Source organism: Xyrauchen texanus, chromosome 11 (assembly GCF_025860055.1).
Source record: "Xyrauchen texanus isolate HMW12.3.18 chromosome 11, RBS_HiC_50CHRs, whole genome shotgun sequence".
NCBI classification, from domain to species: Eukaryota; Metazoa; Chordata; class Actinopteri; order Cypriniformes; family Catostomidae; genus Xyrauchen; species Xyrauchen texanus.
The window spans coordinates 4,713,234-4,733,497 of NC_068286.1; the positions used below are offsets into that span (position 1 = coordinate 4,713,234).

The window sequence follows — 20,264 nt, forward strand, 5'->3', positions numbered from 1 at the left end:
GTTGTCCAGCTCAAGGGGAATGGAAGGGTCGTCAGCTCGGTTGTTACATTAACTGTCTCGAGTTGATGGCTGTATTTCTGGCCCTGAAATACTTTCTCCAGAGGCTGCCATGTCTTGGTGTGGGTGGATAACACAGCAGTAGTCTCTTACATAAACATCAATGAGGTCTAAGTTCAAGCCAGCTGAACAGACTGGCACGGCAGATTCTCCTTTGGGCCCAGGGCAAGCTCCTGTTAATCAGAGCAGCTTGTATCCCTGGATGCCTGAATGGGAGCAGATTTACTGTCCAGACAGGATATACAGATGGGGGAGTGGAAACTCCACCCCGAGGTAGTGGAACAAATCTGGGTGAGATTTTACAGGGCAGAAGTGGACCTCTTCGCCTCCTAATGTCCCCTCTACTTCTCTCCGAGTCACTCTGCTCCCCTGGGTCTGGACGCAATGGCGCATGCATGGCCCAGAATGCATCTGCATGCGTTTCCCCCGGTTTCTCTGCTCCCGGGAGTCTTGGCCAGAGTTCGCCAGCAAGGGTCCTGCCTCTTACTGATAGCGCCGCGCTGGCCGAACAGGGTATGGTTCTCGGAGATAATGTCTCTCCTTGACGGCTCGCCTCGGGCGATTCCGAACAGGAGGGACCTTCTGTCTCAGGCTCAGGGGACAATATTTCATCCCCGGCCCGAGCTGTGGAACCTTCATGTTTGGCCGCTGAGGGGTACCAACTGAGGGACATTGGTTTTTCACCTGAGGTTATCGAGACCATTTTCAGTGCTAGGGCTCCCTCTACTAGAAGAATCTACGAAAGTCTTTGAAAGTTGTAGCAGTGCACATAATTTAGATCCAGTTAACTACCAGATTGCTTCAGTTCTGGACTTTCTGTAGGGAAGAATTGTCAGTAGGCATATGCCCCACCGCTCTCAGAGTCTATGTGGCTGCCATTTCGGCTTGCCACACCTTGATGGTACTCGCTCGCTTCATTCGTGGAGCTATGCGACAGAGGCCTCCTGCTAGGACCAAGACCCCTTCATGGGACTTTGCAATAGTCCTTGAGGGTCTGGTTGAGACCCCCTGTCAACCTCTAGATTCAGCATCTGATAAACTTCTGACTCTCAATATGGTTTTCTTATGGCGATTACCTCTCTAAAGAGAATTGGGGATCTACAGGCTCTGTCTGTCTTGCCAGCCTGCTTAGATTTTGCCCCAGGAATGGCTAAAGCAATTTTGCATCCTCATCCTGACTCCCTGCCTAAGGTTCCTTTCTCGACCTTACATCCGGTCACTCTCGAAGCCTTCTGCTCCCCGTCATTTACCATGCCGGAGCAAGAAAGACTTCACAGACTTTGTCCAGTCCATGCCCTTCAGACTTATGTCAACCGCACTAGCTAGTGGCGTAAGTCAGGGCAATTATTCGTTTGCCATGGGGGCCTCAACAGGGGGGCGGCCGCCACCAAGCAGACTGTGTCGCATTGGGTGAGGGACACTATTGCCCTGGCCTATGAGGCACGCGGTCAAGCTTCGCCAGTAGGTAGCAGGGCTCACTCTACCAGAGGGGTCACCTCTTCTAAAGCCTTCGCTAGAGGTGTCCCTCTGCAGCATGTTTGTGATTCGGCAGGCTGGTCCTCTCCGCACACATTCATTAGATTTTATAGTTTGGATGTTCATGCCACTCCGGGCTCTTATGTCCTTGAGTCGACATCACAAGCTCATGTCTGAGACCTCTCGCACTCTTGTGAGCACACAACACTACCGTAAGTGGTCCGGACATCCACAGTGCGGCGGCTTGGGTATTCTCATTCCCAAAGCGCTAATTCAGCGCAGCATCATAAGTGTAGCTTTTTAAAAGGGAACGTCTTGGGTTACTTGACTGTAATGGAACGAGATGCTGCGCTTCATTGCCACACTGGGATGCCACAGGACTGCTCTTCAGACAAAATACCTGATGATGCACCTGTGACGCATCTATTTATAGCCCTGCTACAGGTGCATCCAATGATGTCACCGGCAGAGGCTATAAATTCTGGTAAATTTTCATTGATGATTTGCACACATTCTCACAGCTGGTCACACCTAAAGTTGTTCCCAAAATGCTAATTCAGCACAGCATCTCGTTTCGCTTTTATCAGGGAACAAGGGTTACAGTCAAGTAACCCGAGACGTTCAGTGTGATCAAGATACGGGAGTCTTGAAGGTGAATTACATGCGTTCATGGTGTCGGAAACTGTCATTTAAGTGGCAGTTTAAGGGCAGGAATGTACAGTATAATGAGTGTCAGTCGCAAGATTTACCTACCATGAGATTTTGAGAATGAGACAGCCCTAAAAATGGCCGACTCACTGATCAGGGCCCTGAATGCTGAACTAGTGAACTGATGGAGACACACCTATGGTTTAAAAGTTTCCACACACACTGGTAAGACAAAACTTCATTTGTTTACTTGTTGCCATATCAAAACTGTATAGAGAAAAAAAATGCTGCAAAATTTCAAAAAACCTTTTAAGATATCGCCAAAAGTTCATTTTACAGTAGCAAACATTCTTTCTAACGAAAGTTAATTTTCATTTGTGTTTTTAATGTTTATTTATAGCAAGGCAAACTTGGTATAATTTTTTATGTACAATCTGTTAGCTATCATCTTAATTCTCAGCTATAGTAAGCAGACCAGGTTTAACTCCCACTTACACTGATGGGGAGCGAACTGTATTCCATGCAGTCAGATATGCAGTTTACATAATTCACCATTATGTGTGTGTGTGTGTGTGTGTGTGTGTGTGTGTGTGTGTGTGTGTGTGTGTGTGTGTGTCATCAATCCATGCATTATTTCATTATTATTAGTTTTTTGTTGTGTATTCATTGTGAAGTGTCAAAATTATTAGGCAAGCTACTATGAGGGTAGGCACAGATGCACTCGGGCTGCAAGGAGCCTACCCAGACGCCCCAATACATCGTGTGCTTACCCTGAGGGGGGGAAGGAGACGTACCAAATATGGGAGCAGGCCATGCCATCCGCGCCCTTTTCTCTCTAATTTTTCTCTTCATAGGAAAATAGATTCAGCTGGGGCCTAATAAATGCTCATAAGCTGCGCCAGGGCAGTTCTATTCCGTTAGGGTAAAGAGTGGCAAATACACCATAAGGGCCCAAAGCCATAAATATAATCATGGAATTTGGCACAAGCAAAGACTAGTCCCAGGAGCTGTTTCTTAATTTGTCCATAGCCTTCTTCAGTCTCAGTGAGGGCTCTTGATGCGAATGCCACAGGCCTGCCATCTTGAAGACATACTGCACCAAGAATTGTCTGCTGACGCTGTGAAGTGTCATTGCCTACTGTTTACATTGACAGCTGCCTTATTAGGAACCATTCAAACACAAATAAAAACTTGTAAGTGACTGAACACTCTGTATGACACACAGTTAGTGTCCCGCACAGAAGACTCGACTCATTTGTTTTTGATAAAGCTTGATGTTAGCATGTTGCTAAGCTTCTGATATTTATTTATTTATTTCTGTAGTGGAACACAAAGAGGGATGCTTTACAGAATGGTCAGCTCTTTTCCATACAATACATTTAGAGTGAATAAGATCTGGGACTGTCAGGCTCCAAACAGGATTTCTTTATTTTAAGACCATTTAAAGTAGTCAATACGATGTATTCCTGGTCTTCTGAAGCCAAACAATATCTTTATAAAAGGAACAGACTGAAATGTAAGTAACTATTCAGTGAAAATCTTGCATTTTGTTAAATATTTCCCTTTACATTTCATGGAAGAGACACAAATTAAACAAGTTTTGGAGTTAACTATCCATCAAGAATTAATTTCACTACTATAGTTGACCTATTGTATGCCACACAATAATCATCACTCTAGTGGCTGAACTGGGTAACAGCATGTATTCTCCACTCCACACTGGGAGCACTACAGTCTTCAAAGACAAAGGACAACTGTCTCTAACAAGGACAGAAAGAGATGTGGAAGACCAGATGTGCAACTAAACAAGAGGATAAGTACATCAGAGTCTCTGGTTTGAGAAATAGACGCCTCACATGTCCTCCGCTGACAGCTTCATTGAATTTTACCCGCTCAACACCAGTTTCATGTGCAACAGTAAAGAGAAGACTCAGGAGGACTTATGGGAAGAATTGCTGGATCACATTTACAATATATTTTCCCACTGGTTACAACTGTGACCAAGAATAAATCTCAAACTTTCACACATTTTTTTAATTTAATTTAAAAAAAAATGTTTTGCTTTTTTAAGAAAAGGCATACAGTTTCTTTCATTGGGCTCTCCAATGAGTAAAATACATGTGCATACTTAGCTGTGAAAAATTTGGGATTTAACAGGAAAAAGTAAGTAATTAAAAACTTGCAATGATTTGAAATTGATGAACAGGAGATCATTAAAAGAACAGTTGTTCAACTATTCTGTATAGGCCTATTATATGCAGAAGAGCCAAACACTGGTAGAGAAATAAAAAGGAAGCAATACAGACATTTTACAAATCCTCCCTCATATCAGAGGGATTATCCAACTTTAAATGCACAAACACTTGATGAATAAAGATATTTGATGTCTCAGGAGCTGTGAGAGTGCACACGTCATCAGGGGATCTCTACACAGCATCAACATTGGCGTATATGTCATCATCAGTGTGAACATGCTACAGGAAAGAGGAAGAAAATCAGAATAATCATTTATTCAGTAACTTAAACATCATGTCTAAAATGGTCAAAGTCCCTTATTTAGGACATTTACAGGGGATTTTTAAAACATTCTGTGAATTTGACTAGCTCATATAAAAAGTCTTTAAACTGCAGCTTAAAAGTTTCTCTTTTAACTGAAACAGTGATTTTAGCTGATACATTATGGGGTGGCTGTGGCTCAGTTGGTATAGCGGGTCAGCCACTAATCGCAGGGTTGGTGGTTTGAATCACATGACTCCACATGCCGAAATGTCCTTGGGCAAGACACTGAACCCCAAGTTGCTCCCAATGGCAGGCTAGCACCTTACATGGCGTCTCTGCCACCATTGGTGTATGAATGTGTGTGTGTGAATGGGTGAATGAGTCACAGTTTAAAGCGCTTTGAATACCATTAAGGTTAAAAAGGCGCTATATAAGTGCAGACCATATACATTTATTTCATCTAAAACAAAGCCAGACAGCTAATTAAACTTTCTTTTTTTTTATATCATTGTTCATTATTATAAGATGGTTCCACTATGATGAAACATATAACTGGTACTTTAGAAAAAGGTGTGCATGCTGAGAACAAGCTTGAATGCTAGTGAAATGTTCTCCTAACTGTAGGTGCCCAAAATAATATTTAAGTTCCCAAAAATGCTTACAATGTAAGTTTTAAAATAGAAATGTATTTATATTCCCTGTCCTTTTCACTATCACTATCACAATAACTTGTTTGAACCAGCCTTTATACATATTAGCCGTCGACCAACAGGGGATTTTATCTGTACAGATACTGTAACTAAGGTGGTGGAATATTTCCTTCATAATCTCTCTGCTTGCAAGAAGAGCATTGCAGTGGGCTCAATCATTCTGGGAACTAAACTGTCCAGTTACTCAGTCACTTGAGAGCTTCATCCAACTCTTCAAGGAAGTTTTCAGATGCCCAGCTGGAGATTCATCCATTAGTGAGCAACTCTATAATCTCTGCCAAGGTTAAAAGTTCAATCACCGATTATGCTCTAAAATTTCATCCGCTTCCAGTGGATGGAATGAGTCTGCTCTCCTCTCCATCTACCATCAGGGACGCAAACCAAGGCTACGGCTGCATCTCTCCACCTATGATGACACCATGGGGCTTGAGCGCTTCATTCAACTTTCCATCCGCATTGCCAACCGAATGAAAGCCTGCCTAGACAAGTTATCCACTTGGTAGTATCCGCCTATTCCCCACCAATAACCTTCTGTTCACTCCCCAGAACCAGACGGCGAACCTATGCAAATGAATGCTTTTCAGCTGTCCTCGGCAGAGTGCCAACGATGGCAATTTCACAGATTCACCTGATGCTCCCACCACACACACACACACAACCTTCCCTCTCTCCTGAATCCTACTCACCTGCACCTGCCTTCCATCACCATGTCAATCAGTTCCACAATATAAGCCCCACTCACACCTCAAGCAATGTCTGGTCACCCATGAAATACAGACTCACTTACCTGCGACTTATCTGTTCTCCTGTCAATCTACAAATTCTACTCCAAATTTCCTCTCCATTGTCTCCTTCAAATTGTGTGTGTGGCTCTTCAAGGATAATCACTCCCTACATCGATACAAACTGTCATCAGGTCTCTTTTCATCACTCTTGTGTTTGATACTCACCAGTTTCCCTATTTTGTGTTTTCAATAAATACCTGCCTTCGGGTTCAAACACCATCATCGAGACTGGGTTTCCATTACAGCTATAATGTCTATACTTATGTATATCTATCTATCTATGTATGTATATATATATATATATATATATATATATACACAGTTAAAGTCAGAAGTTTACATACACTTAGGTTGAAGTCATTAAAACAAATTTTTTAACCACTCCACAGATTTCATATTAGCAAACTATAGTTTTGGTAAGTCATTTAGTACATCTACTTGTGCATGACACGAGTAATTTTTCCAACAATTTTTTACAGACAGATTTATTTATTTTTCACTTGACTATATCACAATTCCAGGGAGTCAGAAATGTACATACACTAAGATTACTGTGCCTTTAAGCAGCTTGGAAAATTCCCGAAAATGAAGTCAATCATTTAGGCAATCAGCCAATTAGCTGCTGATATTCTAATTGGAGTAAAATGGAGGTGTACCTGTTGATATATTTTAAGGCTTCCTTCAAACTCAGTGCCTCTTTGCTTGACATCATGGAAAAATCTAAATAAATCAGCCAACACCTCAGAAAAAGTAATTGTGGATCTCCACAAGTCTGGTTTATCCTTGGGAACAATTTCCAATTGCCTGAAGGTACCAAGCTCATCTGTACAAACAATAGTACGCAAGTATAAACACCATGGGACCACGTAGCCATCATACCCCTCAGGAAGGAGACACATTCTGTCTCCTAGAGATAGACATAGTTTGGTGTGAAAAGTGCAAATCAGTCCCAGAGAAATAGCAAAGGACCTTGAGAAGATGCTGAAGGAAACAGGTAGACAAGTATCTATATCCACAGTAAAATGAGTCCTATATCGATATTACCTGAAAGGCTGCTCAGCAAGAAGGGGACAAAGATCTTACTTTTTGGAGAAATGTTCTCTGGTCTGATGAAACAAAAATCGAACTGTTTGGCCATAATAAACATTGTTATGTTTGGAGGAAAAAGGGTGAGGCTTGCAAGCCAAAGAACACCATCCCAACTGTGAAGCATGGGGGTGGCAGCATCATGTTGTGGGGGTGCTTTGCAGCAGGAGGGACTGGTGCACTTTGCATAATAGATGGAATCAGGAGGAAGGACAATTATGTGGATATATTGAACGAAATGCAATGGTACCAAATACAAAGATCAGAATCTGCCGTTGCTGGTTCAAAACAAATGATGCGTCCAAGCCTTTGTTAGTAATGCAAAAAGTTCACTTCAGAAATAGCATCATGGCTTGTGCTGTTTCCAACAAGTTATTGGATAAACAAGGATGGATGGATGGATGGATATGTGAATGTGTGTGTGAGAGTGAGAGAGAGAGAGAGAGAGAGAGAGAGAGAGAGAGAGAGAGACGGAGCTTGCATGATCACCTTTTTCCACACCCAAGCAGAGATGCTGTCAGCTTTCTGAAAATCAGCTTTCTCAGTGGAAAAATAGCGGTTCAGGCGGGGGTATTTCTCCCTATTTCGTGGTATCCAGTGCGCAAGAGTCATTCACTAAAGAAACCGCAATGTCCTCCATTTTAAACTCCTCCATTTGTGTCCACTCCAATGTGGAAAGTCTGATAAGCGCTTTCAGTTTGTGTAATAAATCAGTCTGTTGTGTCTCTCAGCTGTGATGAGTCGTAATGCTGAAGTTGTTCGTTTAAAGCCGTTTAAAGCTATTGTCTAGCTTTAGTAGTGTAATATTAATACAAGCGATCATGGAGAGCTGTTGTATGTAAATGCCTGAAGCGTCTTCACTTCACATCACCTAACAGGCTCATATTACATATAAAAATTATCTTTTGCCTCCACCTGCTGGCTAACATATGTTATGTAAAAAATAAATTAATGCAAAAAATAAAAGACAAATCATAGCTCTTAACAGATCTGCACTGCTCTTACACTTTAGTTCAGAAAGGCACGAACACAAGCGGAGTGATACACACACAGTGAAGCGTCCGAGTGCTGATGGTGTCAGACCATCAGTGCTCATGGAACGTCTCTCGTCCAATCAGTTTTGAGGACCGGAACTAACTGTTGTGTGTGTGTGTATGTATATATATATATATGTGGAGCGGAGGGGGGCGGGGCCGGGCTGGAATATCGCACGGCCAGTCCCCAATCGGCCTGATGGGGCGCGCAAGGTATAAAGGCGGCCGGTGACAACGGTTTGAGAGAGAGAGAATTACGGGCATGTCCGTCATGTGTGTGTTCATTTTTGTGATTTTTGTTTTGAGATTAATTAAATATTATTTATAATGACAAGCCGGTTCTCGCCTCCTCCTTGCCTTGTTCATTATTTAATGAACAGGACAGTTCATTTGGTATAGGTCTCATGAAAACTGATTCTTAACAAGCCCCTGAATATCTGGCCTTGAAATGTGGCCTGATATTTCACTAGTGGAAAATTCATAGTTTAAACTAGGTGTGTTCATAGAATGAACTTACTGCTGGTAGATTGTACACGTCATCAGATGACATGTACTTTTTGTCCAGATCTTTGTATAGGTCCTCACTGGAGTTAACATCCTATAAGAAGACAGAAGAGCAATGTGGTCACCAATAATGCAAAGAAGGCAATTATGTCTGACAGGTTCATTGAATGTAAAAATGTGAAATCTGAGGGACAATTATAATAATAAAGAGAGAAAAGTTATTAAGTGGTTAATATTCAAAATACTGATGAATGTTTACATGTGACTCTTCCCTGACTGCAGGATTGTTGATGTACACATCTTCAGAGGACAGACGTACAACGTCAATGTTATCACACAGGTCTACATGCTAATGAAAAGAGAATGATGTACAGAATAGCCACATTTTACTCTGTAACATTATTAGAAGAAATTTTAAACATGAATTCAAACTGTTTACATTTCTATTTTGTATTACGCTCATTTCAGACAGATTTAATGGATCTATAAAAGCCAGACTATTAAAGGAACCATTTTAATAATAAATAACAATGAAATGACTGTTTCAACTGTAGATGTAGATTGGTTTACCTGCTTTTCTCTGATGTTAACAGATCTTTGTTTTTTCAACCTGTATAAAAAAAGACATAAAACTCAAAACAAATACAATCCTAAAATATGTATATTACTTTCAGTCATTTATTTGAACTCTAATTATCTTAAAAACAACTCACCGAATGTGTATTAATATGAAAATAAAAATTAAACCCCCACATCCACCTGTTATCCCAGACACAGCATACCAAACTGCATGTTTTCCTCCTAAACCAAGAGATATAAAACGAGATATGATTTTGTTGTTGTGCCAGTTAAAAAGGTGCTGGTGGACACATTTCTATATTCCCTCCAACTGCCATATGGCAAGATCATGAACATAAATAATCTGCAGACTGTGATTGGGAAACGAATTAACTGTCATTAGCAGAGTAAGCGTGGACTGTCCAGTTTCTCTAATACGCAGACTGTCCATGTCTGTGTGCATTGTCCGAGCATGTGGCTGCCGTTGACAGTACTAAAGCGTATCGCAAATCAGTAGTATTGCTCAAGAGTCGACCATGTTTGCCTTGGCTTGCAGCCAAAAGAGTATACTTTGAAATGCAAGTATACTGCACAAGATGCAAAGCAATGTGAAAAACAAAAAACCTATGTAGCTTCTGCACCTCTAGCACCTCCGAATGGAATTGCAAAAATAAACATTGTTTTCAAATAGCTGTCTGAATATGCTCCCGTCTGCTTTTGCTCGGAATAAAGTTTCACCCCAAACCGCACACTTCTACACTCTTCTACGTCATATTACATTGTGAGTAATGCTATTACAATGCTAACACTGAAAATGCAACAAAACAGAAGTGTACTATGAGTACCCGGATGACAGTGCCATTCCTAGAATAAGCTGTGTAAGTGGGCACTTAGTGCCACCGAGTCACCAGGGTGCCCCACTAAGCAAGGTCTTTTTTTTAAAAATATACTAAAAGCTGCATGTAATTCTCAGGCATTTATTATGGCTCAATTAGACAGATATAGGGGGCCCCCTTGTGGCCCGAGAGCGAATGGAGAATGTAATGATTTTGCTTAGGGCCCCCATATGCTCAGAAACGGCCCTGCTGGATGATGCACTTCTTCAACCTTCAAAACAGATTGTGAAATCTGTTTTGACACTTCAAACACTCAGCACTCGCAGTTTGCTGGACATAGGTGGAAGGGGCGAAGTTACTTACTGTGTTGCTGTTCTGACAAAACAATTGTAAACAATGGAGAATGCAGCAACTAGCGAAACTTTAGAGAAGACAGAGCCTTGCAAATGAGAGTTGAATGCTTTACCATCACCCCACGATGTGTGAATTTGCATGTTGTTGGGATACAAATATTGAACTAATGTTAGCTAATGCGCTAAAGCTAGCGGCAACACATCTTGTGCATTTGAAACGTCACTTCCGTTAGCTGTTAAACGCTGAATGCTTCCGTTTAGTAAAAAAAAAAAAATTACGTTTTCCATTTGGGAAATGATGGTACACTTTGAAAACTCTATGAGGGCATAGTGTATAGTGCATCATTTCAGACACAGCAAAAGAGATAGTCCGAGCCAAAAATGTTGTGTAGGGTTGAATTTTTAAAACGACTATGTTTTTACTGATTTCGAGAAAATGAACATACACACTTTTAAAAATACAAAATACACTGTTATTAAAAGATACATTCTCTGAAAAGAAGTCTAAATATCGGATGCAATTTTGCTTCTGAAGTAAATTTATCTTGTTTTAAGAATGTCTTTTTCATGGAAAACTAAATAAGAAAGAAGATAAAGATGATACACACCTGCAACAGAGACTGATAGAGCAGCTGATCTCTGAGATCCATGTTCATTCTGAGCCTCACAGTAAAACCGTCCACTGTGACTGGAATTAAAGTTGGAGATGCTGTAATTCTGTCCCGATCCAACAGATGAGCTTTCATTCACCTTAAACCAGGTGTAGATGTGAGCAGGTGGGTTTGAATCACTGCTGCAGGTCAGAGTCACTGAATCACCCAAAACTATTTCACCAGATCCACTCATGGACACTGAGACTTTCTCTGGGGGGTCTAAGATGGATTCAAAAGAAATAAAAAAAACCAAACAAACAAACAAGATTTTTTAAATGACTAGCAACAACCTGGTGATCGATTGCCACAAGTACTAATTTATCACTTACACAGGACATTTAAAAGGACACCATGTGAGTATTTATCTTCATGTTCATTTGTGGATTTGCGCTTGTGTTCTCCGCTGTGATCAGAACCGATCCTTGCAATGTTGTGGGTTTTTTAAATGCTACAAGATTCCTTCCCTTAAACCAGTTGTACTCTTTTACTGGTGGGCAGGGTTGGGGAGTAATGGAATACATGTAACGGGATTACGTATTTAAAATAAAAATATACGTAAGTGATTGTATTCCACTACGGTTACAATTGAATTAATTGGTAATTACAATACAGTTACATTCCAAAAGTATTTTGATTACTGAAGAGATTAGCCCTTCCGATCCAAAGTGCATTTGAACAGCGGTGAAACACTTTCTTATGATGCGTTACATTCATACGAGCAGACAGAGAAGTACGTTTGGAGAAGAAGAAATAGAAATAAACCTTGTGTAAATTGTCAGCTTTATGCTAAGCTAAAATGCTAATTCTAATTCAGTGAATTTTGAAGGAAGTCAAATCTATATGAGTTTACAAAGAAAAACACATATCAAATATCACTTTGGATTATCCAACGTATTCAAAAATGAGTGAACATTTACTTACATGTGACATTGAGATAAACATGTGATGTGAAATTGTGTCCGTGTACAGCACAGCTATATCTGCCTGCATCCTCTCTTCTGACTGACTGCAGGAGGAGTTTACTGTTTGTCTCAGTTAATGACTGTGTGTTTTTCCACCAGGTGAATCTTGCTCGATCAGTCAGATTGCAGGTGCTTTTACAAGTCAGATTAACTGAATCTCCTTCTTTCACGCTCTCAGGAGACTCTACCTGCAGATCTGAAATGAGAGAGCTCTGTCCTTATTCAAGTCCAGCAGTATCCCCCTGATTAAAAGAGTGAAACCTGATGTGATGTTTACCTGTAACATTAAGAGTCATTCCTTTTTTGTCAACCCATTTTCCATCCGTAATATTAGTTATGATTCTGACATAATACTTGTGTGCATCCTTCTTTTGCACATCACTCAGTTTGAGGGTGCAGTTATGCCATTTATATGTTAGATATTCAATTCGTTTATTGTATTCAGGATGTTTAGACAGATCATCATCTAGATTGTCTAATGATTTGATCCAATACACTGTTGTGATCTGATGTCCAGGGGGGTATTTAAAAGTGCAGGGCATTATCAGTGTTGACCCCTGTATTACACAAATGCTTGAAGAGTTGAGACTCACACCCCAGTCATCATGACTGTAAACGCCTGGAACACACATTTTGAAATGTTCTTATTGATTGAAATGTCACAACTGAATCTACCTTTATGCAAGCTTTACAATCCATGCAATCCATGGAACATACAATAAAATTGATGTAGAACATTATTTTAACCCTTGGTTACTGTTCATTACAAAAATGCTCTTTTGCTCTCATTACAGTGTCAATAATAAATGTGTGTGCGTGCGTGCTAGAGTCTCACCCCATATTTTCTGTGTGGGTGTGCTCTGCCTTCTGGCTGATCTTTTTTGTTTTTTGTGGCAAATAAAATTTAAAGAAATGCTCTGTGTTATAGTCTCACCCATTCATTTTCTATGGCGGGTCATATGATCCTGACACAGTACAAGTGTCACTTTTTCTGCAACCATTTAAATCACGCCTTTTTTTTTTTTTTTTCAGATTGCAAGTGGATGAAAAGTCAAAAAGCCTAGTATAGCTCTGATGAAGGAAACCATTTTTAATTTAAAAAAGAAATGTCAAACAGGTCAAAGAAGACGTGAACAGTAACCAAGGGTTAAGTGTAGAAACAGCAATGACTTACCAGGAATCATGAATATAAAGATCAGAGGAAGTGGTGGAGCCATTCTGACTGACATCACCATAGCAACACTATGAGCACAACCAATCTGAAATTATTTGTCATCTTAAAAATACAATGTTGACATTTTTTTCAAATTGAGAAAATGCAATATAAGTCTTGTTAGCGATTATTGACTTTGCCTATAGAAAATTTGTTTTTACATTTGAAATGTCATGTTTCATTAGATGACTAATCAGACATTAGTGATGCAATCTTTGAATTAGACCAACATTTACAACTGCAAAGCACTAAAGGAAAAAACTAATTTTCTCATGCCAATAAAGTCTATTCATGGACAAAAAACACAAACGGCAAATGATGAAACCAGGAAATGAGTTTCTGTTTTTGTCCTCCCTTTATAAAATGGCAGCTACTCTCTTCTGCTTCTTGGTATCGTGACAACCCTTAACTCATTACTATACTGCCTTAACAAACAGATCCAGTTTCATTACTTGAAAAACTACAGTGCAGACAGTCAATCCTCCAGATTGGAGTTGAAAAACGAACCGGGGTCCAGTGTTAACAAAAGTTTGAACTTTCACACTATTTCAAATCTAGTCCAAATATCAGCAAAGGGTGAAATGTTAAGTCTTTGTAATGTTGACATTATTAGTGTACACTGAATATAACATTTAATGAAGCAAAAGAATGAGTAGAAAAATCACACTCTTACCCGTTTCATCAAAACCTCACAAGCCGAGGATGACTTTACAAATGAGTATGATAACAGCTGCAGTGGGGTTTGGCTCCTGAACACCTTGTGGTTAGCACTTTTTTTCTTTCTTTTTTTTTTATGAGGTGATGTTTCTGTTGAAATTGTGTTGAAAAAATCAAATTCCTTTATCGTCACTCAACAATATACACAAGTGCAACAGTGGGTGAAAGTATTGGGTGCAGTTCCAAGCAACATTACAATTACAATAAAAATATACTGTATACCCCCCCCCCCATGTAATCAGTAGAAATAAATATGAATATGTGTTGTGTTGACATTCAACTGTAGGTTAAAAGTCAGTTGCCAGTATGTTAAGAAGTATAAAATGTGAGTCCAGTCTGAGGCTAATATAGTGCAGTGCTGATATACTGTATGTATCGTGAGCGAACAAGAGTTCAAAAGTCTGATCGCTTGGGGAAATAAGCTGTCATGAAGTCGGCTGGTGCGGGTCCTGATGTTGCAATACCGCCAGCCTGATGGTAGCATGCTTCTTCAACTGTCCTTCAATCTTGTCCCTGTACTGGCATTTGGCTGCCCTGATAGTTTTGCGGAGGGCATAACTGGCTTTTTTATGCTCCTCCACATTCCCAAAATTAAAAGCGGAAGTCTGTGCATTAAGAGCCGCACGAACATCGCTATTAATCCACAGATTCTGATAAGGGTAGATCCATATTTTTTTGGTCGGCACTACATCATCTATGCACTTCCTGATGAAACACGTTACAGTATCAGCATAGACCTCGATGTCGACATCAGCGGCGGACCGGAACATCTCCCAGTCCACGTGATCAAAATAGTCCTGTAGTGTAGGATCTGATTAGTCTGACCAGCACTGGATCCATCTGAGGGCGGGTGCTTCCTGTTTCAGTTTCGGCCTGTAAGTGGGCAGAAGGACAACGGAAGAGTGGTCCGATTTGCCAAATGGTGGGTTGAGGAGGTATTTGTAGCCATTCCGGAAGAGAGAGTAGCAATCGTCCAAATCCTGACCCCCTCGTGTGTTGAAACTGATGTGTTGGCAGTATTTCGGTGCTATTGACTTGAAGTTGGCTTTGTTAAAGTCCCCAGTCATCATGAACGCATCCTCGGTGTGCGGTTTCCTGCTTGCTTGTACTCTCATACAGCATGCGGTCTGTGTCGACTTTTGGGGTGATGTACACAGCTGTGATAATGACTGCTGTCATGGCAACTGGCCCAAAAGTTGTTGAGCGGGTGGAGAGGTGGGGGGTGTTCGCTGTACTTTTCTGCACATCGTGCCGCCGTTTTGTGGTCCGTTCTGCATAACGTGAAGCTCATTTTTGCATATGGCTGGCAAGTCCACCCCTAATCGGCCCCAAAGTGCGTCAGCCCACCGGGAAAATGGCCAGTATGCCAGATTGTCAGTCCAGCCCTGACTGCTATGAATTCACTCGGTAGCTAGAATGGTCGACACAGAAGCTTGAGAAATTCAAGACCAAGAGAGCAGAAAGACTTGATAGAATGTACATTCCTTTGATCACACCAGGATTTTTTTATCATAAAACATACACCACCACCTCTGCTTTTACCTGAGGGGTCTTTCACTCTGCCCGCTCGGTGCACTGAGAACCCCACGGGTTCGATGGCTAAGTCTGGAATCTCCACAGTCATACAAGTTTCTGTAAAGCAGTCCCTCATCTCTCATTGGAAAGAGATCTCATGCTCTCAGAGCTTATTGTCCAGAGACTGAGCATTTGCCAGAAGAATGCTGGGTAGTGGGGGTCGATTTGCGTGAAGTCTTAGCCTGACAAGAATGCCGGCTCTCCTTCCCCTTTTCCGGCTGCGTTTCCGTGGCCAGGCATCCCAGACAAAGGGCTCCACCCTCGTGTTTGAAAACAGCAGGTCGGCATTGAGGTATTTAAAGTCTGGTTTTCTGTGTGCTATTGAAGAACCAATGTCCAAAAGCATTTGTCTATCTTAGACAATAAGGCAGATGACATCCAATATGAAAAACACAAGAATTGTTGACAAAAAATAACCTGCAATATTGGGTCAGAGCTCATAGCGCAGCAGCCATACACGGCTCCATCTTGAAGCTTGATACTCACTTAATAGCAAAAACAATGACAGGTAGATGTGAATACACAACAAACCTTAGAAATCCATAAAAACTATAGTGGCCATCTTATCGCGTAGCTACCCAACTAATCTGATAATGTATTGTGAAATAACACCTACTCAAAAAAAATTTAAAAAACTATAACAACGTGCTAGTACCCTCCTGAACATCAGATCAAAACTGTGTTTTGGACCAAAATATAAAACACAAATGATGTAATGCATAAACCATTACAGGCCTTACCATAATAACTTTTTGGCATTGTTACCTTATTCTCAGTCTTGTCATGTACCTTCTGTTATTGTGTAACTTTTCTCTTCTTGGTTTTTATTCACACATTAATGTAGTAATTTCCTCTTTCAAGAGAACTCTGGTCCTAACTGTGATCAGATATGGAGAGATAAAAAAATAGACATCCGGCCAGTCCAAGTTCTGCACGGGCAAAGGTGACATTTGGCCTTTCTCCACCACTTGCACAAAGGTAACCCCACAAGCCTTTAAACCTACCTCATTCTGAGGCATTGAAAATGGTTTCTTCATTCACTTTTGCTGTTTGGAGAAATTAAAGCTGCAATGAATGGTGAATGGTGTCTGAGGCTGAACACATGCTCTTTTTTTCTAGCTCTTAAAACATAGTATGCAAGGTTAAAATTTCAAATATTGGTGTCAAATGACCTCCGTGTTTAATTCAGCAAGTAATGTCCAGTTATTCTTCAAATTTTTTATTAAAACGTGACTTGAAAAACCACATTTTCTCACATACATGATAACGCACTGCAAAAATAGAGTTGATTAAAACAGAACAGACTAAATTTAAGTCGTAATTCACTGGAAAGCTTTCTCTTCAACATAGCTCCCAAATCGCATTCATGCTTGCACTCAATTCAAAACATTCAAAAGTGTATAATCATTCATAAAATATGCAAAAGACCAACAACGTTTCATGTAAACTTAACAACGTATCCACCTACAATGGTGGCCAAAACAAAAATGGGGCCACTATGTTTGAAATGATTGTAAGAATGAGAGAGATGGATCTAGTTGCAGCTTCTTTAATTAAAACTCAAAACCAACTCAAAAAGCCAAGAATTTGGGTCAGGTGGACAGCCAGGATGTTGTTGTAGGTGAAAAGGGGTCCAGAGCATAGCAGGAAGGCTAGCAGGAGACCAAGGTGGAGCCAGCAGGCAACCAGGGCGGATCCGGCAGGAGACCAGTAGGCCAAGGCAGAGCATGCAACTGACCTTGCCCCAGTCACTCTCTGAACTGTTGCCTCCTGAGCCTCCACCCCCAGAGTGATGTCATATGAGGGATTATATTCCCTACATGTGAGATATTCCATCTCTGGCAAATCCATATTATAATAATAATTTAGGCCAATCCAATATGGGATTTAAAATGCGAGTCCTCCCAGTTCAACTGGTTTGCTAAAATAAAAAAGCGAGCCGAATTTTCCACAAGAGGAAGTCCTGCCCATCATAGTTCCCCAAAAGCAGCTGCTAGATCCATGGGGACCAATCGTTCTTCTGTATGACTGCAAGGATGAGACAGGTGGATGTACTTGCAATGTTTAGAAGAAACTTAAACAAAAATAAAAACTCAAAAAGCCAAGACACCAGAACACAAGACACCAGAACACAAGACACCAGAACACAAGACACCAGAACACAAGACACCAGAACACAAGACACCAGAACACAAGACACCAGAACACAAGACACCAGAACACAAGACACCAGAACACAAGACACCAGAACACAAGACACCAGAACACAAGAAACACTCCTGCCTGCAAAGGATAAGAACTGATAAAGACAGAGAGCACATAAGGGCATTATATACTGGAGCAAACAAGGTTAACAAGATACAGCTGGGGTACAATCAGAGGGGGACAAGGAACTGAAGCAAAACAAGAAATGAAAACAGAACTTCAAAATAAAAGTCCCTGCCAGAACTATACATTTCTAAACCTCCTAGCATCCACCAGGGCAACCAATATGCAGATTAACAGGTTGAACAGATTTAACTGTTATTCTATGAGGAATAGCTTATGCTAGTATGACGGGAAGATTTAGCTTAATTGTCTGAATGTCACTTTTTGTCTCTCTCTCTCTCTCTCTCTCTCTCTCTCTCGCTCGCTTGCTCGCTCGCTCATTTTTTTTTACATAAAATAGTCATCAGAGTATCTAGCAGGCTTTTAATGTTGGATCTGGTTCTTGTGTGTCTTACAACAAGGTCTGTAGGGTGTATGGTAGCTTCTCTGTTTGTGATTTGGTTTGCTGTGCCAACTGGGAAGTCGTGGGACTCTCTTGTCCCCCAGTAGTAATCATTTAAGGTGGGTTGGTCTGCTGGTGAGGTGACCTTGGACTGTTCAGGCACTGGAAGAATGTTTTTTCTGTTACAACGGTATTTCTTGCTGACCTGTGAGTGTAATGTAACAATCATTTTTCTATAATATTTTTCTTGATTTTAAGAACTTCCCAATCCATGAGGGACACAACTTTTTAATATGTTGTTTCTGAGGGCCCAATAATGAAGAATTCGATACCTCCAGGTCAAAACTGCTGTGAAATTGCATTGCTTTAATGGGCAAGTGGTATTTCTTGTAAAAAGGGGTCAAAAGGTCCAATTTGGGATTCTGAAGCCCCAGGGTCTCCCAAATCAGGGCCTAAAATGTGGAGGCTCTAGACATTTTCTGAATGCACTCTTTCAGCTCTAGACCTTAAATTAACACCCAAATAACTTTGCACATGCAAGAGGCTCTCTCTGGCTTTGATAGCAAGAGGCCTGTGAGGTTGATTCTTGCATTAAAGCAAAAAAAATAATTTTCATTCTAGAGACTTGTGCTTTTATTATGACACACTAGGGGCCACGGAATACCAGCACGTGCAGTTTATCTGTAATTTATTTCATTCATTTTCTACAACGGGTTGATAGATAGTCAGAACGACTCAAAAACGACATATGCGTGTCGTCAGGGTGTCCTTAGATAGCATGGAGAGTTTCGTGACCTTTTGACCTTTTTTTCCATTAATTTGGCTCATTTAGGGACTTTGTCCACAAACTTTTGTGAAAAATGCATTGGTTCAAAGGGCAAGTGGGACGTCTGTATAACAGGGGTCAAAAGGTTGCAGGTTCTTGAAACTCCAGAAACTCGAGCAAAAGGGCCCCCCTAATCAGGAACCAAAATTTGGGGTTTCTAGAACCTTCCTGAGCGTATATCCAAACCCTAACCCTAGTTGTCTCTCATCATTCATGAGGCTCTGTCAAGCTATCAGTGTAAGAGACCTTTGTGAGAGAATCTTGCACAAACTCCAAAAAAAAAAGTTTCCTTTTTTCTAGAGCCTTGTGCTCTCAGTATGTCTTTTGAAGGATGTCAGGCTACCACCGCCTGAAATTTGGGGGCTGTGGGATCTTTCTAGAAAAAGTCCATCTACAATTTCTTTCATTTATTTTCTACAACGGGTTGGTGGACGGGGCTCTGAAAGGACAAAACGACTCGAAATTGACATATGTGTATCGTCAGTGTGTCCTGAGATAGTGTGCAAAGTTTCAAGTCCCAACAACTTCGTTAAGTGCTTAATTGTCTGACTTGTGGACGAAAAGTAATTTTCTGGAATATTTTTCTAGATTTTTTTTAAAAGTACTTCCCATGCACCGAGGAACACAGTCTTTTAATAGGTCGTTTCTGAGGGCCCTATGATGAAGTGTTCAAAGCCCCCAGGTCTTAGCACCAATTTTAAGGCTGTCCATGAAACTTTTGTGGAATTACATTGCTACAATGGGAAAGTGGGACGTCTAGAAAAGGGGGTTCTCAAGGATGCAGGACCTTGAAATTCCAGATATTCGATCATCAGGGCCCCCCGAGTCAGGTCCTAGAGTTTGCACACCCTGGGGGATTGCTAAGTATTAAAGCCTCTGATGAATGTACTGTTGCACACAGGCCTAAAATGCAGCCTGTCTCATTGATTCCTATGACAGGCAGAGAGATCTGTTGAAAATAATGAAAAATACTTTTTTCCCATCCTAGGCCTTAGTCCTCTTAGTATATCGATAACGGGCCCTTGACGTGTCACTGTGTGAAATTTGGGGTCTGTAGGACCT

The 20,264-nt window shown here is 40.9% G+C and overlaps 1 protein-coding gene across 1 annotated transcript; it reads right to left on the bottom strand.

Moving 5' to 3' along the window:
* Positions 1-4,607: 4,607 nt before the first annotated feature.
* Positions 4,608-12,703, bottom strand: LOC127652042 (B-cell receptor CD22-like). Its single transcript, XM_052138099.1, has 8 exons — positions 12,439-12,703; positions 12,121-12,357; positions 11,155-11,418; positions 9,582-9,600; positions 9,370-9,409; positions 9,059-9,148; positions 8,813-8,893; positions 4,608-4,655 (listed from the first exon to the last, which is right to left on the bottom strand). The coding sequence occupies exons 1-8, from the start codon at positions 12,701-12,703 to the stop codon at positions 4,608-4,610; spliced, it is 1,044 nt and encodes a 347-aa protein (XP_051994059.1).
* Positions 12,704-20,264: the final 7,561 nt, after the last annotated feature.